This window comes from Notolepis coatsorum, assembly GCF_963971535.1.
Source record: "Notolepis coatsorum genome assembly, chromosome: 7".
Taxonomy (NCBI): Eukaryota; Metazoa; Chordata; class Actinopteri; order Aulopiformes; family Paralepididae; genus Notolepis; species Notolepis coatsorum.
In genome coordinates, this window is record NC_140171.1 from 124,471,341 (window position 1) to 124,496,880 (window position 25,540).

General features: G+C 45.3%; 1 protein-coding gene across 1 annotated transcript in view; it reads left to right on the forward strand.

The window, feature by feature from the left end:
• The first annotated feature begins 677 nt into the window (after positions 1-677).
• The window catches only part of xylt1 (xylosyltransferase I), a 129,286-nt gene continuing 104,423 nt past the window's right edge, over positions 678-25,540 (forward strand). The window contains exon 1 of the mRNA XM_084318564.1: positions 678-1,000. Within this exon, the coding sequence (XP_084174690.1) occupies positions 725-1,000 (276 nt within the window). The 5' untranslated portion in view covers positions 678-724. The remainder of the gene's footprint in view (positions 1,001-25,540) is intronic.

Genomic DNA, 25,540 nt, shown 5'->3' on the forward strand with positions numbered 1-25,540 from the left:
AATTTCATGGTACACAGCCTGACTTACAACACAACCTGAGTTCACTGGTAAAGTTCAATCTGATTGCCTGATTAGAGGGATGAATCAAATTGCTGTTCCAATCTGCCACAGAGGGAGACCATGCACTCTGGATTAAAAGCTTTATGGTTATGTGACTAGCCTCACATATTGTCAATGGAGCCTATAGCAGCGCCCCTGATGATGAACGGAGCCCCCATATTGCATTTTATAAAGCCTATTATAGCCTATAGACATTAATCCTGCATTTGCATCTCAGTGTGCTCTGTCCATGGTGCTGATATTATTCACCGCACATTCTAACATTTCAGGAGACATTTTGTGTGTGTGTGTGTGTGTGTGTGTGTATCCTGATTCGCTGATTTGAACAGATGCAATTAAGTGTGACTACCACCTACGGTTGTTTTCATGTAGGGACAGTAAAAAAGCGGGGTTGTTCCCATGTGTGTGGAGCCCACTGCGCCCGAGAACATGTTTGCTGAACATCTTCCCCCCCGTGTTTCACCACACGGTGGCCCTGTGCCCCTCCTTCTCGACGCTCCTCCTTGCTACAGCCGCCGCCACCATCACCACCACCACCACCACCACCACCACCGTAAGCTCAGCCTCTGTACGGCTCCCTCCCTCCTCCATTCCTCACTCCTGTCGCGGTACGCAGAGCCAGAAAGCTGACAACCTTCCACACACTCCTGAATCCAGTGCGAAGATGATGGTTGGCGGGTCGTGCGCTCGCAGGTTGGCCCGCCGCTCCCGGTCCGCCTTGATAGCGGCGCTCACGGTGCTGCTGGTGCAGACACTGATAGTGTGGAACTTCAGCAGCCTGGACTCGGGCGAAGAGAGAGAGAACGGGGGCACCAACATGAGAGAGAAGAGAGACCGGGTCGCGGGCAACAAAGCAGCCAGCAGCGAGTATTTCAAACGCGGGGTCCAGCAGCAGCACCCTCCGCAGGGGAAAGGAGCGCTCCGTCACATCCAGCAGCCGGTAAGACAGAGGCGCTGCACTGATGCTGCCGTCAGAACAAGCGGCTAATAGCTGACATGTCTCGAATGATGAGGCTGTCCGTCTGTCTCACAGGGAGAGAGCCGACAGATGTAGGCGGGCAGGTCAAAACATCTCCAATCTAAAAGCCATTGCTTGCGCTTCTGAATATACATGTATATGCATGATGCATGGGCCCAAAATGAATGAATGGATGACTGGTGTGTTTGTTGTGACTTCAACGTATGGGCTATTATACCCTTGCAGGAAATGATTACGTGATGTCGGTTACATACAGATGAAAACGATTCGTCTTTAATTAATTCGGTATAGAGGAACGCATCCTTGAGAATTGCTTTCTGGGCAGAAAAGCACGTTGTGGTGGCATTCGAACGAAAGCATTGCAGTTCAGATCATGTCTGTGGTGGGTGTAAAATCCTGAACTCAGCGCAGTTCACTCCAAAGCAGAATTATAGAATGGTAAATCCTTTTAGACACCCTGGTTGGAGGGTGCGTAAAATGCAGCCTTTTTATGTAGTCACTGTGTTGGTGTAGCCTACGGGTCGTTGGTCTTTTAAGTCAATAGGCTACATAATCCATAATCACTGCCATTTGAAGCGCGTAATTTGCAGACGGGTCTATCAATTCACAATATAATTGGCGGTGGTATATAGAAAACACCACCGAAGAACAATTACGCATGACATATGGCTAAATTAATCAAAACAAAACAGATAGCTCTACAAACCATAATGCCAAACACAAATGGAAGATGTGAGAGGCAAATGGTCCTATACAAGAACATTTGCATCATTAATGTCTCATCACTCTAAGTGATGTGCACGTTATCCCCAATAGCTATAATTCACGTATAGGGCAATGTATATTCCAGATAATTGCACACTTTCGAAAATAAGTCAACCGTAAGCTATTGTTTGGTATTTTTGGTGTTTAGGATGGCTTCATATTTGATTGGTTTTCACAGCCAGAGCAAACAATACAGGACAACCATTTAAAGGGTTCCCAGATATGGACTATTATTCCCATATTACAGCCTATTCTCCAAAGCTGCCTTCCGTGCTAAAAGTTGACTGTTTTCTTCAACCACCACGTTGGTGATTGCCTTTGATGACTACACTGTTGCTCCGCATATTTAAAATCACTTACAGCAGCGGTAGACTATCATCCGTCTCATACAGTGATTTCAACGTGACTCACTCAATCCATCCAGCGAGCTGCATTGTTCATCCCGTTTGCCTCCTCCTCCGGGGCACAGCCACATTAAAATGTATGGGAAGAAAGTCACCCCAAGGACAGCAGGTCGTATTTTATGGAGTTGTCTGGACCGGTATGGCTAAGGGTTTGGGAGATTATTTACTGGGTTTGAGAGATGGGCCTTTTTTTTTTTTTGCTGTCCATACGCGGTTTGGTTCTCCGTCCAACGTATACAAAGCCTGCGTATACGCCAGAGGCCAGAGAATATAGGAGTGTCGGAACATTCACACTGCCTGTATCCAGAAGCGTTTTATTATTAAAAACACAGCGTCTCCCGTGACCTTTCCTGGTGTAATATGGAGGGGCTTAAGTAAACGACTTGTTCCTTCTCGCTATACCCTCAGGGTGATCCACATAATGTTTGCCAATCTACCCGTCAGTCCGCCTGCTGCCTGCATGCTTGTCAAATTGTCAGCTCGTTTGCTGCATTTCTGTAGATCCAAGACTTTCACATTCAACTGGTATACTCTGTGGCCACCTGATTCCATCAACTGGTTAATCTCAGTTTTACCATTCTTCCAAGAATATGGTGTGTGTGTGTCTGTGTGCGTGTGTGCACGGCGTTCGGCCCAAGGGTGGCACATAGTCGGGAGATGATGCTGTATAGTGCTGCTGCTGCACATGGCTAGAGGGAGAGGCTGAGAAAGGCCAGAGGCCAAGGGGTCACTAATAGACTTAGCCAGAAGGTGGAGTGTGACAATTAAAGCATGTATACCTGATAACTTGTATTAGATGGAAATGGTATGCATGGCGGTGGTTCTAGGAGACAGCTGGGGCCCACAGCTTATTATTAGTGTTTGTGTCTTCATGCCTGCATGCATCGTGTATCTTCAGGGGGAGGAGGGGTTCGTGTAGAGGTAGGATGAGAAGAGCAATCACCAGCCGCTTCAAGTGATGTCTCTGAACCACTGTGGTTATTAGAGATAGATCTAATGAGGCTGTTCTTTTGTTTATCTGAGTATGCCATCTGTGGCTGATTGCTCACCAGATTGTTTTCTTTCATTCTTTATTTTTCTTTTTGGACAATGCAAGTGATTAGGTATAGGTGTTTAATAAGGGTGACTATTTGAAAAAAGAAGATTAAAGGAGCATTTCATTTGTTAAAAATTTGACAAAATTAATTTGTCAATTACTCACCCTGTGATGCCCTGAATTCATGACGATTTTTCGTCTCCACGTTGAACATAGAATCCAAAGGAACGGTACTAGAAATACTTGATGAATTGAAGTTCATGGAGATTTGCTTTAACAACATACAACTATATCAAAACATCCATGTACAAACTCACAACGTGTGCAGTATAATCCAAGTCTCACGGCTGGATAAATTAGACTTTGATTATATTGTACAAGTTGTGAGAGAGTTTGTAACCGATATTTTGATATAGTTTTGCTGTCGTTAAACCAAATCTCCATGAACTTCAATTCATGAAGTATCTCTAAAATATTTGGGATTCTACGTTCACCGCGGAGACATGTGAGAAGAAAAAATATCTTCATGAATCCAAGGCAGGGTGAGTAATTGATATATAAATTATAATCTTTGGGTGAAGTGCTCCTTTAATTTTGCACCGCTTCCTCTCGGCCACTCCGGTTTCCCCCACGCCATAAAAGGACTTCCTGCCAGGTATATCCTGCCGCTGCCCTTGTCCAAGGTACTGGCATTACAGCTGGAATGGGTCCCCGGGGCGTCGCAGTGTGTGGCTGGCTGCCCACGGCTCCTAAATGGGGCGACAGTGGCTCAGGAGGTAGAGCATTACATTATCATCAATTAGCCTGTACAATGCAATTTAAACGAGTCGTGTCACTCTCAGATACACACAGTCCTTCCACAAGTAGCTACATACAGTATGCATTTGTCCACCGTGGGTTTAAATCAGAATGTGTGTGTCCGCGAAGCGGGCTACAGTGAGCAAAGCATTGTTCAGCGTCATACTTTCTCTCCCCCGTCAGGTTCTCTCTTAGTCATGTGCATTTCTTTCTCGTCTCTCTCTCCGTCTGGAGGGGAGGGGGGTCGGGGGGGGGTAGTCATGATGTCATGGTCCTGGTATATTATGTTCCCATTGGTGCTCTCGATCTCACACACCTAATGCAGATGTCTTCAACCTACATTCCTTTCCCACGCCCGGCCCAAGCCTTCATGTGGCCTTGAGCAGAATCTAGAGAGCGTTCGCTTATGAATCGGCCCGGGCCCTGTCCTTTCCACTCTCCTGCACGTCTTATCAAGGCTTCTCAAGGCTTATCATGGCTTCTCAAGGCTTCTCATGGCACACACCACACCACGCACATGTGGTTTCATATAGTAGCTCTACAGCCAGCCAACTGCAAGGACATTTACAACTGAATTGAACATAAACATTATTTTCCTTTGTTTGTTAGTTTTTTCACCCGCATCTGTTGACGACACATTATGATATCCATATAACGTCAAGGGCCATTAAGATTTCATTGTATATATTTTGTATGGACTATTTCAACAGATCCTTCCATATACGCGATATACATTACCTGGCTGTGTTTAACTTAATGAGTTTTTTTTTTTTTTTTTTTTATGTTTACCTGTGAACATTCCAACCATTTGTAGCGTCTATCGGACAATGTTGAATCATGGTCATACCCTGCTCCCCTGAGAGACAAGCAGCTATTTCCCACAATCAGGCTTTGTTGTGTTTCAAGGGCTATAATCTATGATGCATCTGTTCTGCATTTAGGAGCTCTGCTGAGGTCTATTGTTGCCCCGCTCTCTCTCAGCTACCCACTGTTTCCACCTCCAGCACACTCTGACCACGCTGCGGACTCTATTTCTCACACACACACACACACACACACACACACACACACACACACACACACACACACACACACACACACACACACACACACACACACACACACACACACACACACACACACACACACACACACACACACACACACACACACTCACGCACACACACACACACACAGGATATATGCGTGCAACCGTGCATGTTGCAGCACTCTCTCTCCCCCACGTTGAACCATCACATTGCAGCCCCAGTAGCCCACTCCACTCCACTCAAGGCTCGGACTGAGTGGGTTGTGCTGCAATCACAGTGTGATGTAGCACTCAGGACAACGGTGTGCTCTGTGTATGTGTGTGGACACAAGAGGGTCACCACGGTAATAGCACCCTTGTACAGTACGTAGGTAGGGCATCACTTTTTGAAGAGCGAGCGTTGCAGTGTTAAATATAATTCCTCATTTTGGATTTTTCATAGAATAATTATTGTACTCAGTCCTCTACAGGTCACCGTGTCACCGTTTCAAACGGAGCACGACTGTGTTTCATCTTGCTCAGACAATCCCTGATATGTTATTATATAATTCACTTCCTATGGCAGTAAATAGTAGCGCTGACAGCGCTGTCGTGGCTGAAGTGCTGTCATGGTCTTTGCCTCGTAGCCGAGCCAGTTTAACCACTTTGGTAGTTGGCATTCACATTCACAGAAAGGGAAATGGTCTTACAGTGTGAGTTATAGTGCTCTGAGCAGAACTTTGAACATGGATGATTACAGTGTAAGGGAACCCAAGGATATGATTTAAAATTCCACATTCCCCAGTAATTACATCACTAAAGGGTTAGTCCATCTGTAAAGTCGGGGACAACGAGGGGGAAAGAGAAATACATTATGCAGCGCCCATCTATCCATCCATCCATCCATCCATCCATCCATCCATCCATCCATCCATCCATCCATCCATCCATCCATCCATCCATCCATCCATCCATCCATCCATCCATCCATCCATCCATCCATCCATACATCCAGCCATCCATCCATCCATCCATCCATCCATCCATCCATCCATCCATCCATCCATCCATCCATCCATCCATCCATCCATCCATCCATCCATCCATCCATCCATCCATCCTTGTGATCTAGCCTTTGGAGCTTCTGCCTTAAGTGGCGTGAAGCCCATCCGGAGAGAGGTAATAGGAACATAGCCAGATCTGAGAGAAGTCGCCTACACCTCAGAGTTGAAAGAGAGGCAGATTGAAAACCTCAAGAAGCTTTGATGTTGAATTCAGAATTTGTATGTGACAGTCAGTGTCCCTTTAGTACAAACATTTTTTTTTAGGTTCACTAATAAATAACACATTATAAGCCGTACTTAACTAGAAATAATTGTTGCGATTCTGAAACAACTTAGTATTTTTCTTTCTATAAGAAATATCCTCACATACCTCCCACATTGCACCGCAAATTAAAAAATATTTGAATGAAAGCTATTGGCATTATCACGTTCACATGTAGGATATGAATGTTTGGCCTGATGTTTGGCACCGGAGGTAAGGTCATTGGGTCACCAAATCAATCAATCAATAGGCCTCTTCCTCTGGGGGTCATGCTTGTGCACAGCGAATCTGAAAAGATTTGAATGAAAGCTATTCAAGATACACTCATTTGAAAATTGAAAGTTTGGACTGATGGCGACACAAGAGCTTGTTACTCCCCTGCTACTATTACGAATCTTCAAGCGTTTTAGGCTGTGTAGAGTCCTTCGTATGTCCAGGTATCCATAGCAGACCAATCAACATACACCACCTTGTTCCGTTGCTACATAGATTTTGCTCTGCTGTCACGAAGCGCCGGCTCTCTAAACACCACTTATAGCCCAGGTGCTGAATGCAGGCCTCTCTCCGGTGTGGTCTCCCTCCCCTCTCCTCTCAGTCAGCAGTGTTTCCCTCCTGGGTAGGAAGAATGGCTATTCACTGGCCGTCGGTCTATTGAAAATCCCATGCTTATAATTGGATTTAGAAGTGGCGAGTGTGCCAGCGCAATTCACGCAGACCTGTCAATTACATGGAATCTCGCTTCAGAGATTAACAAAGAACCATTCCCATTATCATATTATATCTAAATAGGATAATCACATCATCAAGTTAACAGCATACGGTATGTTGAGGCCGTCAACACGGGGGCCATATCTATAATATTCTAGCGTAATGGAATTTTAAAAGTGATGAAACCATGGAGATGGGGACTCGTAATGGAGATGTATTCTCTGTCGCGCTGGAGGTCACCACGAGAGAGACACACGCGCCCACACCCAGATACATTCACTGTCTGTCTGCCTCACTTTCTTTTCCTCTATTTGTTTCTATGTCACGCTCTCTCCCTCGCATGCACACACACACACACACACACACACACACACACACACACACACACACACACACACACACACCTACACACACACACACACACACACACACACACACACACACACACACACACACACACACACACACACACACACACACACACACACACACACACACAAGCTGGACTGGAGAGCACCAGCTGCTCTGATGAAGAGTCAAAGACTGTGCAACTCACTCAGCCTGTCCTCTGAATCACACACACACAACACACACACACACAACCCACACACACACACACACACACACACACACACACACACACACACACACACACACACACACACACACACACACACACACACACACACACACACACACACACACACACACACACACACACACACACACACACACACACACACACACACACACACACACACACACACACACACACACACACACGTACAACCAGCCCCCACACTGGTAGAATGAGTAAACATAAATGTGACTGTGCGAGTGTATGTGTGTATATGCGTGCACGTGTGTGTGCACCTGTGTGCGTCCGTGGGCGAGGGTGTGTGTGTGTGGTGATTATGTATGTATGTTTGATGCACTTGGCTTGACGTCTTGTTCGTGTTGCTCATTTGCAAACCAAAAGACCAAAAACCGCTGTTTATCTCGTCTCTCAACCCAGTCAATTCTGTTCAGACAAATCCCACCATTACCACCAATTAGCCTTGTTATCTGCGTGCCACACAGATAACCCCCTCACCCACCCACACATCCACCTCCATGCACCCCCCCCGCCTCTGCTCCCCAGACACCTTGCTCCCCATCCCCTCACCCCCCCATCATCTTCCACCATCTCCCCAACACGTTAATAACACATCATCCAGATGAATGAAGCCATATAATACCTAGCGTACATTATCCCATAGGTAAGAGGCTTAGCAGCCCTCAGAGAGAGAGAGAGAGAGAGAGAGAGAGAGAGAGAGAGAGAGAGAGAGAGAGAGAGAGAGAGAGAGGGGGAGGGAGAGAGAGAGAGAGAGGATGGGGGGGTTGGGGAGGTAACTAAATTAGTTTTATCTAAAATCTGGCATCCATGTTTGTGTTTAAGCACAGTTTTGTATAGCGGTAGTAGGCCTCTCTCTTGTCCTTTCTTACATTCCTATCCCACGCATGTATTTCACTGTCTCACAAATGCACTTACAGACATTCAGTCACTTTAATTGCAGGTATTGGATTGCACTGCATGTTTTTATCTCTATAGCAGAACCTATAGCAGAACCTATAGCAGAACCTATAGCAGAACATATAGCATGTGTTCTCTTAAACGGAGGTCTGTGCTGCTGGCAGCATGCAGGTGTGACATGACGAAGAGCTCTCAGGTCAGATGCAGTGCGTCGAAATATTTATTTTTATTTCAGTCCTACATTAGTCACAGTGAGAGTCCTATGGTCTATGTACTGTATGTACACATATATACACACACACACACACACACACATAGATTCCTGGTGGGGGGATGTTAGTGAACATGAGGCATGTTAGTATCTGAAGCACATGGCCCCATCACGGTCTGGTCTCGCTAAGGGTCATTGGAAACCAATTGACAACTCTGTCATTGGAAAGAACACACACACACACACCACACACGCACGCACGCACACACACACACACACACACACACACACACACACACACACACACACACACACACACACACACACACACACACACACACACACACACACACACACACACACACACACTCACACACACACACACACAGACACACACTTGATTACCCACTCAGGGGAAATCACTGTGCAGTGTTGCCACATTGACATGTAAGAAGCAAATGCACACATAACACATAAATGCATGTGTGCACGCACACACACACACACACACACACACACACCACACACACACACACACACACACACACACACACACACACACACACACACACACACACACACACACACACTCACACACACTCAACTCACACACACTCACAGAGACTAATGACATTCAGCATGAGTCACTGCCTTGCTTGATCTTCCCCTCGACGTGCCACGCGATAATCCCCTCATATTGTGTTCTTCTAATAAGACAGGGCTTTTGTGGCGGGGAAGAGACAGTAAGCAGCTGCAGCAGTAGTAGTGGAGACAGAGGGTGAGAGAGAGAGAGAGAGAGAGAGAGAGAGAGGGTGAGGGTGACTGTATGAGAGAGAGAGAGAGAGAGAGGAGAGAGAGAGAGAAGAGAGAGAGAGAGAGAGAGAGAGAGAGAGAGTGGTGATGTATGAGAGAGAGAGAGAGAGAGAGAGAGAGACGGTGATATGAGAGAGGAGAGAGAGAGAGAGAGAGAGACGATGAGAGAGAGAGAGAGAGAAAAGAAAGAGAGAGAGAAGAGATAGATAGGGACAGATAGAGGGTGATGGCACCACTATCTGGAGCGACAGGGGAAGAGAGAGAGAGAGAGGGGGGGGAGCGGGGCCTGTCATGCCTGAACCTTTTCTCCGTCCAGCCCTGTGGAGCAGGGAGCTGCTGCCCGAGCTTTTCTTCCTCCTCTTTTATTCCTCAGCCTGTTACTGGAGCCCAACACTAATGGTCCAGAAGGCTTGTCCCTATCTGTGATTAAGAGAGAGAGAGCGAGAGAGAGAGAGACGAGAGAGAGAGAGAGAGAGAGGAGAGTCGAGAGAGAGAGAAGAGAGAGGAGATAGAGAGAGAGAGAGAGCAAGAGGAGCAAGAGAGCAAGAGAGAGAGAGAGAGAGAGAGAGAGAGATGAGAGAGAGAGAGATGAGAGAGAGAGAGAAGAGAGAGAGAGAGAGAGAGAGAAAAGAGGAACATTTGCAAAAGACAAGAAGTGGGGAAGAAATGTAGAAGAAGCAACAAAAAAGAAAAAGTCTTGTTCCGTGTACAAATCCAACGCCAACTCAAATCCAGCATTATCCGGTGGGGAGAACTGTGTTGGTTTTGTAGACGTCAGTTAGTGCAGGAGCTCAGGACTCATGTCTCTCTGGCCACGGAGACGACATGCTTAGCTAGAGAGAGACACTCTGTCCCCGAGAGAACTCGACCTGAGAACCAAACACCCCCTCGGCTGAAGCCTGGGATCAGTTCTGCGATGTCGCCCACTCGGCTGGTGGAGGTTAGCAGGCTGATCCTGACGCTGACCCAACCGGCATCATAGCTCCTCTAAACCAGGCAGGGCGATGTGGAATTACAGTGAATGGACTGTAATGCAGGGGCCTCCTTCATAAGAGTCATGATGTTCCAATAGAGAGGCGGTTCAGGTCAGCGGCTTCAACCCCTCAATCTACCTATCTCGAGCCCGCCCCCTTTTTCTTGATCCTCCAATCGCAACGGTTTGTCATCATCATCATCATCATCATCATCATCATCATCATCATCATCATCATCATCATCAACCTTTATTTATTCTCAAGATTACAATTGAGGTCACCTCATTTTCAATGTCGTCGAGACTTTACAGACATTTCAATTGCACACATTTCTACAATATAACAATAAAAAAAATTTATAACTATCGATATAGTACTCTTCACACATGGACCGCGGTCCAGAGTGCACCACAGCAATCGGTATAAAATGAACATAGGCATAAATCAGCACACAAATTGACAAAATAAAAAGTGCATACATTTCAGACATAAGAATATGTATAAAAGACAATAAAAGTAGTGCAATGTAAATGTGCAGACTTAAGAATAGGCATAAAATAAGTACAATAGTACAATGTCGCTCAATGTCGGTCGTGGCTGGAGGATCCAGACAAGAGGGCTTGAGATGCTTTGCTTTACGGTGAGGCATGGAGCTAAAACTCTGTGGCCGGCGGCCGAGTGCCATTGAGTTGTCGATCTGTGTGGCTAAAGCATCAGCACCTCATTTTGTTGACCTAATTTGAATCATGAGTGCTGTATACGTGTTGATTTGTTGTTGTTGTTTTTTCCCCATCCTGCTGCTTAAAGTCAGGGTGTAGGATAACTCGCTTGAGCCCAGGCCGGTCACACAGAACCTCTTTGTGTTCCCATTAGCCCTGTTTGGATCAGATTCAGGCTTTCTTACTTGTTACTACAGCGGTAGAAGCCTCCCCCTTGATACCGATCTGAAGTGGGGGTTTTAACAGTTGGGCTTTTATAGAAAGCAACTTTTAGGCCATGCTGTCATAAGCACTGCTGTAACTACTAAGCAAGACTCACCGGTGTAGCTAGAATCATACGATCAGAATCACCAATTCGCCTATGCAGGTATACACCCAAATTTGACATTGGAACATGCAACAGTCCACGCTCTAATGGGACAACAGTCACAACACACAGGGTACACGACAGAGGACATCGTCTCACGTACTGTAATGCCACGACGGCACACCGAAGCACATTCAACCATACAACGAGCATAACATACGACATAAGCTATGTACAACACCATCAAATTAAGTTCCCCTATATAATATAGCGACCATAACAATAATAACCCTTCACGTCTGCTGATCCACAGTCATAACACGGTAACCAACCTTAGTAACATCAGTAAGTAACCACCGGTAAAGGTGGTCACGGTCATTCCATTTATTTTCTCATAGCCCAGGGGGTTTGTAGGAAAGTGGGGTAATTCACTGCAGCAGAAGGGGGGGGGTGGCGGGGGGGGGGGGGGGTGGGGTGGAGCATACCCCTGGGCAAGGATCATATTGGATGTTTCGGAGGCAAGGGGTGCAATTGGGCACACACACACACACACACACACACACGCACACAGCCATGTTTCCACGCTTTGTGGGGACTTTTCATAGACTTACATGAATTCCTCCTTACCCTAACTTTGACCATAAAAACGACACGCCTAACCTTAACCCTTACCCTAACATTAATCTAACAATAACCGTAACCCCTAACCCTAAAACAGCTCATTTCCTTTGTGGGGTCCGGTCCAGCCAATCATGTCCCCACAACAACAAGAAAAACCTTGTTTTCATCACTTGTGGGGACATTTTGGTATGAAAACAAGGGGTGGGGTTTTTGCCCTCACCTGGGAGCAGAAGCCCTGGCGTCGCCCTGGAGTATTTCACCATGTCCTCTATCCTAATGGTCTTGATTGCTCTGATTAACGCCCGCTGTGTATTGTTTGCCTCCCTTCATAATGTTCCCCTGGTATGCTGTTTCCTTGTCAGTTGTTCACTGATCACAGACGTGAGTAGTACTCTACCAGAAGCATTTGTTATCGCTCCCACTTGGAGGTTAATTGTGATACCGCGGTCAGTGTCGTGCTTTGCTTATATTGTATTCGTGTTATTATAAAGTGTATTTACCGTGTTGCCCTGCAAACATCATTCAGTTTGGATTAGACCGCTATCTCGTTTTTGGAGACTACTGTCTCCCATTTCCTTTCGACCTTTTCTTTTTTTTTAAACTTTGGCCATTTCCCTGGCTCTTTTATACGTTTATCGCATTTATACTTGGTCAAGTTCGACCGACAGAAGCAGGCTGAAAGGGTTCAGATGGGGGGGAAGACACTCTGGGAAAGGCACGGCTGCAGTCCGGGATTCGAACTCGCTCAGCCCCAGATCCGTGACGAGCACGGTTGTCCACGGCGCTGAAATAGCACTCGCGGTACGTGGTGAGCTACTGGAGCTCCCCCTCCTTTCGACCTTTTCAAAGTGTTTTGTATTTAGACGTTTGCAGAGTTTGTTTTGTCTCGCCTTTTCTTTGTTACGTTATACCAGGTTGTGGAGACTGCGCGTCTCACCTGTATCATTTATTGCTCCGTTGTTTCACAAATAAAGAACATTGTTAATGTGAAAGAGCAACCATCGTTTCCGACTCATCCATTCAACTCTGCACATGGGTCCAGCACACTTACCCCAACTGTAACAGGCAAACACACACACACACACACACACACACACACACACACACACACACACACACACACGCACGCACACACCTATTCACACACGCACACACTTACTCACACACACACACACACACCTACTCACACACACACATCCTACTCACACACACACCATACTCACACACACACCTACTCAAACACACACACCTACCTACTCACACACACACACCTACTGTACTCACACGTGCACACAACGACAAGTGCCGCACACACCCACCCATACACAGACGTCCTACACACAAACTTTAAGCACTCAGGGACATTGAATCAACACACAGTTCATGATCATGCTCCCACTCATGTGAGTAGACACACACACACACACACACACACACAACACACACACACACACACACACACTCTCTCCCCTCCCTCTCTCTCTCTCTCTCCCTCTCTCTCACACACCCCCACATCCTGTTCTCCCACACACTCATCCTCGGAACATTTAATCTCCTCACCCTCTTCAGCTCTACATGCTCCTCCTCCTCCTCGTCTCCCAGCACCCCCCCCGCCCCCAGCCTGCTCTTCCTCCTCACGTCTCAAGTAGGGGTGTCTCGGCGCTCTACCAAGCGTGTTTCTCTGGTGCGCTGTGGGCCTCCTAAATCAGCCTCAACGAGGGGCCCTGGCAGGGAGAAATTACTCCGTAATTGAGCTGTGCGTGGTAATTGTTCTTCCTCCCTGATTTCCTCCTGGCAGTGGGTCATCAACACACCACCATCATCATCGTCTCTATACCGTGCCCTCCCCTCCACTGCCACCATGAGACACTTTCTCCCCTGATGCCCTCCCCTCCACTGCCACACGAGACACTCTCCCCTGATGCCCTCCCTCCACTGCCACCACAAGACACTCTCTCCCCTGATGCCCTCCCCTCCCCTCCACTGCCACCATGAGACACTCTCTCCCCTGATGCCCTCCCTCCACTGTCACCACGAGACACTCTCTACCCTGATGCCCTCCCCTCCACTGCCACCACAAGACACTCTCTACCCTGATGCCCTCCCCTCCACTGCCACCACAAGACACTCTCTCCCCTGATGCCCCTCCCCTCCACTACCACCATGAGACACTCTCTCCCTGATGCCCTCCCCTCCACTGCCACCATGAGACACTCTCTCCCCTGATGCCCTCCCCTCCACTGCCACCATGAGACACTCTCTACCCTGATGCCCTCCCCTCCACTGCCACCGACAAGACACTCTCTACCCTGATGCCCTCCTCTCCACTGCCACCATGAGACACTCTCTCCCCTGATGCCCTCCCCTCCACTGCCACCACAAGACACTCTCTCCCCTGATGCCCTCCCGTCCCACTGCCACCACAAGACACTCTCTCTCTACCCTGCCCTCCCAAACAGCACCTCCCGATGGAGCTTGCTTTCACTTTCACCTCCTTCTCTCTCTTCCTCTCTCCTCTCCCTCTCTCTTCTTATCTCCTCTCTCTTGTCTCTCCCCTCCCTCTCTCTCCCTGTGCCCTCCTTTTCTTTCACCTCCATCTCTCTCTTCCTCTCTCTCTCTCTCTCTCTCTCTCTCTCTCTCTCTCTCTCTCTCTCTCTCTCTCTCTCTCTCTCTCTCTCTCTCTCTCTCTCTCTCTCTCTCTCTCTCAACCCCCTACATCTTCCACTCATCCATTCCATTCCATTGGACATCATATGCCTCGGAGGGATACGGAAAATACAACGTATGAAAATTGTGTGTGTGTGTGTGTGTGTGTGTGTGTGTGTGTGTGTGTGTGTGTGTGTGTGTGTGTGTGTGTGTGGCTGTGTGTGTCTGTGTGTGTGTGCAGAGGAGGATGAGACAATTAGGATGGGTGATTGTGTGACAATGTCAAACGCCTGTTTTGCTCTTCAAGGCGTCCATACAAATACGGTAGGGGGAGGAAGAGGTGTGTTTGACTTTGAGTAATTATCCTACAACACGGTGCAGTTCATCAGAGCTCTGCCACTTGCAAAGCACTCCACTCTATTTATTAACGGCCGTTTAGGAAAAGGCATGAATTTCAACCACTTTGCATTTCAAGTCAGATTCTCTTTCCCCAGTAATTCTCAGAACCCCTCTCTCTCTCTCTCTCTCATCTCTCTCTCGTCTCTCTCTCTCTCTCTCTCTCTCTCTCTCTCTCTCTCTCTCTCTCTCTCTCTCTCTCTCGATCTCTCTCTATCTCTCTCTCTCTCTCTCTCTCTCTCTCTCTCTCATTACCGTGTGGGTCTGGCCATGTATGTTTTGTGTTCATACACACTTAGTCTTACATTCCCACATAACCATAATAACATTTGCACATGACATAAAGGCTCCTGTGTTTCCCCCATACCACTGAAAACTCTGAAAAGCCTCTTTGAGTGAAGGCAGGTGGTAAAAGGTGTGTGTGTGTGTGTGTGTGTGTGTGTGTGTGTGTGTGTGTGTGTGTGTGTGTGTGTGTGTGTGTGTGTGTGTGTGTGTGTGTGTGCATGTGTGTGTGTGTGTGTTGTGTGCGTGCGTGCATGCGGGTGTGTGTGCATGTGTGTGTACAATTGTGTGTGAGTGAGCAAGTAGGAAATAGGAGAAATAGGTTAGATTCACACATGAAGAGAGAGAGAGAGAGAGAGAGAGAGAGAGAGAGAGAGAGAGAGAGAGAGAGAGAGAGAGAGAGAGAGAGAGAGAGAGAGAGAGAGAGAGATAGAGATATGTGGTGGCTGGTAGGCTGAAAGGAAGGGTTAAAAAACAGAGTGAGATATAACTAGAGGGAGAGGTGAAAGGAAAAAGAGAGAGCCAAGTCGGAGATGTTATAGGGTACTCCTCGTGTGTGTGTGTGTGTGTGTGTGTGTGTGTGTGTGTGTGTGTGTGTGGTGTGTGTGTGTGTGTGTGTGTGTGTGTGTGTGTGTGTGTGTGTGTGTGTGTGTGTGTGTGTGTGTGTGTGTGTGTGTGTGTGTGTGTGTGTGTGTGTGTGTGTGTGTGTGTGTGTGTGTGTGTGGTGTGGAGGGGGGTTGGTTTACACAGGGCTTCTCAGTGCTTTAACCATCCTCTGGAGAACTGCATTTCCACAGAGGAGAACCATTAGGGAAACAATTGACTTCTTATTGGTTTCAGTACTTTCTTTCTAGGTCCTGTGTGTGTGTGCGTGCGTGTGTGTGTGTGTGCGCGCATATGCATGTGATGTGTGTGCCAGTGTGTGCATGTGTGTGAAATAGCTGAAACAAAGAACAATACTGTTCTTTTCTCTCTCTCTCTCTCTCTCTCTCTCTCTCTCTCTCTCTCTCTCTCTCTCTCTCTCTATCGCTCTCTCTCTCTGGAATGGACCAATCTCGCTTGCAGGGGGGGGGGGGGGGGGGGGGTGGGGGTAGCCTATTTTGACTCCCCTCTTTGTACACCAAGCCCCTCCTCGACTGCTGTAAGTTAAATCCCCTTTACGTCGGTGAACAGGCCTACAACAATCTTTTTATGTAACGGGCGGACGGATGAATGCGTCTTTTTTCACGGAAGGCCAGCGGTTCAAGCCAAGTGGGTCTCTATAACACACTGTATCCCTCCATACAGTATTTACTGTATTTTACAAGGGGGCAAGGGTTGGTTTGGACAAGCGTTTCTTTGCTGCGTGTCACTTGTCAGGGTATGTAATGTGAGTACACCAACCACGCGCACTGCCTACACACACATTAGAGCGTGTTGGTTGGATCCTTGCCACATTGCTCCTGGTATATACTGTACTGTACTGTACACAAGTGGGTATCAGAATGACTGTATCGGATGGCTGTGTGTTGCACAAGACACTGAATGAATGTGTGTGTGTGTGTGTATTATGTGTAGCCTATTTATTACATGTGTATTGTGTGTATTTATTAGTGTGTATTGTGTGTATTTTATTTATTAGTGTGTATTTGATTAGTCATTTTTATTTCCACGCCGAGTTAGTTATTTCTTAAAAACATGAAAAGCCCATCTCCGGTGAGCACTATAGGGCCTTCTGGGGTGACTGCATTGATTTGGAAACACAATTTGACAGATTTGTCAAGTAAATCAACAAATCGATAAGTCGTATTACGATTAGTGGACTATGAATGTCTTCAGTGTAGAACAGCCCCTAGTATTTATGCATAATTTGTATGTGCGTGTGAGCATGAATGTGTTCCACAGGCCCGAAAGAACATGCCGATTTAACTGTCTTAACTGCTGAGAAAGAGATTTGGGCAGAATGGGGCCATTATAACAACGCCAGGCAACTTCAGCTTGTTTAGCAAACACTCAGTTAGCCTAAAACACACACATGACAGAAATAGCTATAGGGGACTATAATGATTTTGTAACGGTTTGCCTGACATGGGTGATCAGCTCCAGTGTGTAATAATAATAAGAGCAGTTTGAATATATAAATATAAAAAAGGCAACATAGCATGCTTGCTAGACCTGGTGTTTTAATGAAAGTATAGTCTATGACTTGCTGGACTGTTGTTTTAATGAGAGTCTAGTCTATGACTTGCTGGACTGGTGTTTTAATGAGAGTCTAGTCTATGACTTGCTGGACTGTTGTTTTAATGAGAGTCTAGTCTATGACTTGCTGGACTGGTGCTTTAATGAGAGTCTAGTCTATGACTTGCTGGACTGGTGCTTTAATGAGAGTCTAGTCTATGACTTGCTGGACTGGTGCTTTAATGAGAGTCTAGTCTATGACTTGCTGGACTGGTGTTTTAATGAGAGTCTAGTCTATGATTTGCTACCTGGTGTTTTAATGAGTCTAAGATTTGCTACCTGGTGCTTTAATGAGAGTCTAGTCTATGATTTGCTACCTGGTGTTTTAATGAGTCTATGATTTGCTACCTGGTGCTTTAATGAGAGTCTAGTCTATGACTTGCTGGACTGGTGCTTTAATGAGAGTCTAGTCTATGACTTGCTGGACCGGTGTTTTAAAGGTCCTGTGTCTTATAAATGGCCTTTTCCAGTGTTTAGCATTGTTTTCTAGCAATGGGGGTTTATATCAATGGGGTCTGTGTCTCTAATTCTCATTTTGGCTCATCAGTCTAGTCTCGAGTTCACAAGATCCTCCCTCACTCAACTAAGCCATTCTGATTTGACTGTTTTGCTGACGTGAATAAGGCACTGGTTGTAGTCACTGCCCACAATCAACAATTTTCGCTCAACAACAGCGAGTGGAATTACTTCCTCAAACGGGTTGACGTGCGCGGGTGCGACAGAGACAGCAGAGAATGAGCGAGCAAGAGAGAGGGAGAGAGAGATAGAGAGGGAGAGAGAGGGAGAGATAGAGAGGGAGATAGAGAGGGAGAGAGAGAGAGGGACACGAACATTTACACACAACCCTGCGGGAGTTGCGGGAGTGTGTGTAAATGTGTGTGCGAGCGGGGATGGAGCTTCTCCACTCGCATCCGTCAAAATATCGTTGCGCACGCTCCCACACGATCGCCCATATTCCGATCCGTGCAATAATATTCACAGGGGTATATATTGTCATTTGAAACAAGTTATCAATGCATTGTCCTGTGGGATTATGCCCCCCTGCGGCGAAATTAATTAGTATCCCCCTCCTCTATCTCTCTATCTCTCTCTGTCTGCCAGTCGCAGACTGTGGGTGACTGTCACTCAAAGCGCTTATGGGCGGAGCCCAGCCCAAAACAGCTTGAAATCTTGAAGTGGAAAAATGCTGCTTTAGAGTAATTGATTAGAAATACAAAACAATGATTTTTTTACAGATGTGTTCCATAGACTCACAGGAATTGTGTAAAGTTGCCCAAATAGTGAAAGGAATAGCAAGACATGTCCCCTTTAATGAGAGTCTAGTCTATGACTTGCTGGACTGGTGTTTTAATGAGAGTCTAGTCCAGGGGTCGGCAACCTGCGGCTCCGGAGCTGCATGTGGCTCTTTAGCCAATCAGCTGCGGCTCCCTGGTCAAAAAAAAGAAAAGAAAAAAAAAATTATTTTTTAATTTTAATTTCTATCTCTTATTTTGGAGATCGATGTCATACTGTGACACTGAAATGAAAAAATATTTCATCAACTAAAATATTTAGTCAAGAAAAAGATTTCATCAACAAAAATATACCGTCTGCAAGTGGCTAATCTTGAGTTTCCGACCCCCCAGTAAGCTAACCATGGATAAATCCAAATAAAGGAAAGTCTGAGGAAAATAGAGGGTTTAATTCAGCATGGACAGATTAATTTGCTTTCACGACTAACGATACGACCTGTATGCCTTACTTGTATTAACTTTTTATTTTATAGATTTTCCACAAATAAGGGAAGGACTCAAATAGAGGTGCATAGTTCAGGGTTTTATTTCAAAGTAGGTCTACACATGGTAGTCTTTTTTCAAAGTGGACAACTTTTAATTTTATAAATGTTCCACAAATAAGGGAAAGACTCAAATATACCTGCATAGTTCAGGGTTTTATTTCAAAGTAGGTCTACAGATGCCAGTGTTTTGTCTCCTCTTCTGTGTTTTATTTCAAAGTAGGTCTACACAGCCAGTATTTTTTCCCCTCTTCATAAGAGTTTGAGGTTTTCCTTTGTTATAACTACTAATCTGTCGATAATTTTTTCGATTAGTCGACTAATCTAACGATTATTTTTGTCACACCCTCCATCTCTGTTTCCTGTGGGCGCGGCTTCTTTTCCGGGCTCCAGTGCATGTTTTACCTCACATGCTCAAGTCTGCACACCTGTGAATATCACCCTGTTGTCCAGTCCCTGTGCCTTAACAGTTAACTTACATAACATGATCCCATAGCAAATTAAAATAATGACTCATGAAACATTTGAATTTGGATCTTAAGCAACTTGCTTAAATCAAAATGTATTTGAATAACATAAATACAATACAACAATCAATCATAACAAAATAAATAAATAAATAAATAAATAAATAATACAAATTAAAGTCCAAGTGTTTAAATGTAAACAAAGAAAGAAAATAAGTAGCAGCATCTGCCCCCAGCACCGCGGCTGATGGGGCTGTAACTTGGTCCAGGAGGGTGACTTGGAACAGCTGTAGGGGGAGAGGAGAGGAGGATGACAGATCAGACAGACTTCTAGGTATTTTGTTTGCTGTGTGAGAGGATGTGTGTATGTGTGAAACTTTATTTTAGATGATGTATTGCATAATGTCATTAACGTTAAACCATGGGAAAGCTAGTTGGAACTTGGCTGGCTAGGCTACAGACAGCTCACATTAGCACAGAGTGTCGTGTTTTTGCAGACTGACTAGCTAAGTAATAGGGGTGCACCGATGTATCGGTCGGGTATCGGTATCGGCCAATAAGTGCCTTGTTGACTGCAATCGCCCTATCGGCCGATAAGCTCGAATGTGCCGATGGCAGTAGCCGATAAATATCCATCAATTTGTGTTGCGTCAAATGGCAAAAAAAAGTTCAGTCGCGTCACGACCTGCACAACGCCGCCCCCGGCCCACACACACACAAGCTACTGCATCAAAGTTACTACTTATGATTAACAAATGCATTCGTTTTGTGGCATTAACGTTATATAGTTAGTGTTACACGTTCAATAACATCAGCATATTATTTACCCGAACATAGCACGTAGCAAGCATAGCACTCAATTCATAGCTCAGTTCCTTCCGTTGCTCAGAGCCCGTACTGAGTTGTACCCATTCTGCAATCTGTTAATAAAGTTTTCAATCAGACACATGTATAGAAAGGCTTTGTTTTATTATAACATTCGTTGCAGTAAAATCATTATGCCTCGTTTAGTCATCCTGCGGAGCTAAAAGCTAAACGTCGGCCGCGGGGATGTAACGTTGTTGTTGTTGTAGAGCACCCGTCAAAATCAATGGCGGACAAAAGCGGAAGTAAAACATTTATACGCGCTTGCCGATTGGTGGTAACAGCAGAGGCGGGTGCAAGCGGTGTGTGACGTAATTGGCAGAATCGACTGTCAATCAAAATTTCATTGGTTGAGAGCTCTGGTTGAGACAATAGTATCCAGCTGCAGCCCGGTAGACCATACTGGCAGAACTAGTATCTAGCTGCAGCCCGGCAGACCATACTGGGAGAGAGATAGTGCTATTTCTTGATGTTTCCTTTTTTTTAAGTAAGTAAAGAGGCCTATGTTCATATCGGTGAGCACAATTTGTAACACAAATATACAGTAGTTTCATAAAAAATATATATATATTACAAAAAAAATATATATATAAGAAAAAAAGAAATGTTTGCCACAAATATCGGTATCGGTATCGGCCGATTGTGTTAGTTGAACAATCGGTATTGGTATCGGTGGCAAATTTTCATATCGGTGCATCCCTACTAAGTAAGAATGTGACACACACTGCCACATTGAGTATATGTGTATTATAAAAGCAGCAACGCTGTAAGCTTGGGGCTGTTGTTTAGCTAACGTTACGTTACATAAATATCCCGCAGCTTCGGCATAACTGAAATAGCATGCAGCAACGCTGTAAGCTTGGCGCTGTTTAACGTTACATACCGCAGCCTCTATAAGCCCCAGCAATAGAGTTCGCTTAGCAAGCATTATCCATATCCATGAGACGTTCTGTTTTCCAACATGTAAGCTAACGTAAAAAATACAATACTATGGCTAACTATCTAAAACGTACCCATGTTCCGAAGCTCCGGGGTGCATTCTTTCTTCTTCTTACCTGGGCCGTTACTACAGAATGCAGTCAGACAATGGAAACGATACTGCCCCCAGCACTTCCTGTAGTACATTGCAGTTACAAATGAACATTTGCGTCTCTGATTTTTTTATACGACGCATCGACGCAAACATTCCCCGTCGACCATATTTTTATGATCGACGTCGCCGATTATGTCGACTAATCATTGCAGCCCTAGTTATAACAGTAAAAACAGCAATAAAAAGTCTAAAATCTTCTTTTTGTTACTTTATAATTCCATTAATGCAACAAACTGTGTGCTATAAGTATAAAGTATAATAAATCGCAAATTACTTTGGGTATGCAATTGTCAGGCGTTTTATGCTAAATGTGGGGTATGCTTGGGGATAACTATATATAAAATGTTATACACTGTGTTATCTTCATTTTAAGGGTAAATTAGTTTTGCGGCTCCAGAGTTATTTTATTTTGTGGGAGGGGGGGGGGGGGGGGGGGGGGATGGCTATTTTGATAGTAAAGGTTGCTGACCCCTGGTCTAGTGAAATCTATGACTTGCTGGACTGGTGTTTTAATGAGAGTCTAGTCTATGACTTGCTGGACTGGTGTTTTAATGAGAGTCTAGTCTATGACTTGCTGGACTGGTGTTTTAATGAGAGTCTAGTCTATGACTTGCTGGACTGGTGTTTTAATGAGAGTCTATGAGGCATCAGAGGCGAGGAGGCGAGGGGCCTGCTGGGTGCCTGTCAAGCCCTGACCCCGGTGTTCCGCTCCTGGGGAGAAACAACTATCATTCTGGAGACACCATACGATCAAATAAAAACTATAACCTCCAACACACATATGTCAGGTTATAGCCTAAGAGTATAGATGCTGAATTATAAATGTTTTGGTACGTGTTGTACTTGTGTCACGAGCCTGAGATCAAACGTCTTGTTTACAGGAGGGCACACACTGCCAAGTATACAGGCTGTGTGTATATCATATCGCGAAGTGCTGTGCATGTTGCCTATTGATGTTTAATGGATGAGGTTGGCCTACAGGAGGTTATGGTGTGTGTACATAAAACATCAAAGGTAGAGGAAGGTGCTAGTGGGGACACGTGTGAGCTGTATGTGTGGCATGTTTGTGTATGTGTTTGTATGTTTGCTCATGTTTGCCTTTGTGCATCTGTGTGTGTGTGCATATGCGTGTGTGTATTTCTGTATTTCTGTGTTGGTGTGTGTGTGTACGTGTGTGTGTGTGTCTAGGTGTGTGTGTGTGTGAGTGTGTGTGTGTGTGTGTGTGTGTGTGTGTGTGTGTGTGTGTGTGTGTGTGTGTGTGTGGCGTGCGTGCGTGCGTGGTGTGCATATACGTGTGTGTGCATGCTTGTGTGTGTGTGTGTGTATTTCTGTATGTCTGTGTTGGTGTCAGGGGCGTCGTTCTGGTATGGCAAGGTATGGCACTCGCCATACCTTGGCAAATAGAAAAAAGAAAAAAAAAAAATGTATTACAATTTTTTATGTTGATTTAGAATTTGAATGTCAACATTATGAACGAAGCTTCGAATTATTCTGTACAGCCCTAGCATGTTTTGATATTGTCAATTATCTCACTTTTACTAGGTGACTTTTACTGTGACTAACTGAAATATGCCAAAAAAAAAAGGAAAATGGACATAGGGACGTTTTTTAATCAAAGGGCAGCAGAGACAAGTGATACAGGGACACAGGTAAGGTCTTACAATGGCTTAGTGATTATAACAGTGCAGTTCAGCATTCAGTAACCCATACTTTTTGTGAATGTGTTTTTGATACTACATTCTGTTGAACACACACCTCAAAACCGTACCTAAGGAAAATTGGCTCAATTGCAAGAAAAGTAATAGACAGTTATGATATTACATTCTGCATAATTCGTATGCAAAATATTGTGGTTGTGTGTGTGTGTGTGTGTGTGTGTGCATATACTTGTGTGTGTGTGTGTGTGTGTGTGTGTGTGTGTGTGTGTGTGTGTGTGTGTGTGTGTGTGTGTGTGTGTGTGTGTGTGTGTGTGTGTGTGTGTGTGTGTGTGTGTGTGTGTGTGTGTGTGTGTGTGTGTGTGTTAGGGCTGGGCGATATGGCCTAAATATGATATCACGATATTTTCTGACCTTTCGGCGATACACGATACGCATCACAATGTTTTTCTTTTTTTCCCCAAACAATTCATTATGAGGCTTACCAAGACAGTATTTGAGTTTGCAAGCTAACATTAAAGACAAAATAAAATACCCATGCATTTAGCATTTTTATATTATATATTAGATTTAGATTATTGGATTATTAGATTATATATTGCATATATTTAGCAATGAGATATTATATGATTTAGATATGAAATATGATGAATTGAAAATGGGGGACCCTGATGTAAACAAGACGAAAGTCTTTCTCTGGTCTGAATCCTCCAGTCCACTGTTGACTGTTGTTGTATTGAGCTGTACTGTATTGTACCTATGCTGCAATCTGTTAATAACGTTTATATTCATTCAGTCTGCAAACAGAATCATTTTGATTGACAGTCGCGTCTGCCAATTACGTCACATCGCTTGCACCCGCCCTGCTGTTGCACCAATCGGCAAGCGCGTATTAATTTTTTACTTCCGCCATTGGAGAGCTCAATGAAAACAACAATGGCAGCGGTAGCTCGCCGCGGCCGACGTTTACTTTTTAGCTCTGCAGAATGACTAAACGACTGGAGGCATAATGATTTTACTGCAACGGATGTTATAATAAAAGCCTTTCCATACATCTGTCTGATTGAAAACGTTATTAACAGACCGCAGAATGGGCACAACGGAGTCAGCACGGGCTGAGATATGAACGGCTAATGCTTGCTACTGTATATCTAGGTCGACCTCGGTCGTTGCTATGTATATACGCTGATGTTATTGAAAGTGTAACTATATAACGTCAATGCCACAAAACGAATGCCTTTGTTATCATAAGTAGTAACTTTTGATGCAGTAGTGTGTGTGTGGGGCGGCGCTGTTCAAACGTGTGGACCAGATTGACGCAACACAAGCCTCTTGGGCAAAACATCACGATATCCACGATACGTTTAAAAAGTGTATCGTTAATGAACTGTACCCGATATTTATATAATATCGTCATATCGCCCAGCCCTAGTGTGTGTGTGTGTGTATTTCCGTGTTGGTGTGTGTATTTATGTATTTATGTGTTGGTGTGTGTGTGTGTATGTGTGTGTGTGTGTGTGTGTGTGTGTGTGTGTGTGTGTGTGTGTGTGTGTGTGTGTGGCTGCCACGTGTCAGTGGTGAGACGAATGCGCTCGTGATTTTTAACATCTAAGCTCACATACACCCGTTGTAACTGCCACCGTTATTGCAGTTGGGACATAAGATGCACTGGACGCTTTTGATAAACATGTGCCTCGTTACCACACTAAGATTGGCCTTTAAACAAGCCCTGAACAGCGGGCGAGTCTACAAACAACATCTGAACGTCTGCGACCCGAGCCCAACACCGGCTGGAGATGTTTGTGTAGACTTCGAGCAATACGTGCGACCAATGTCAGATTGCGAGTGGATTACTTTCCAGAGACATGAAAGAGCGTACAGGGGG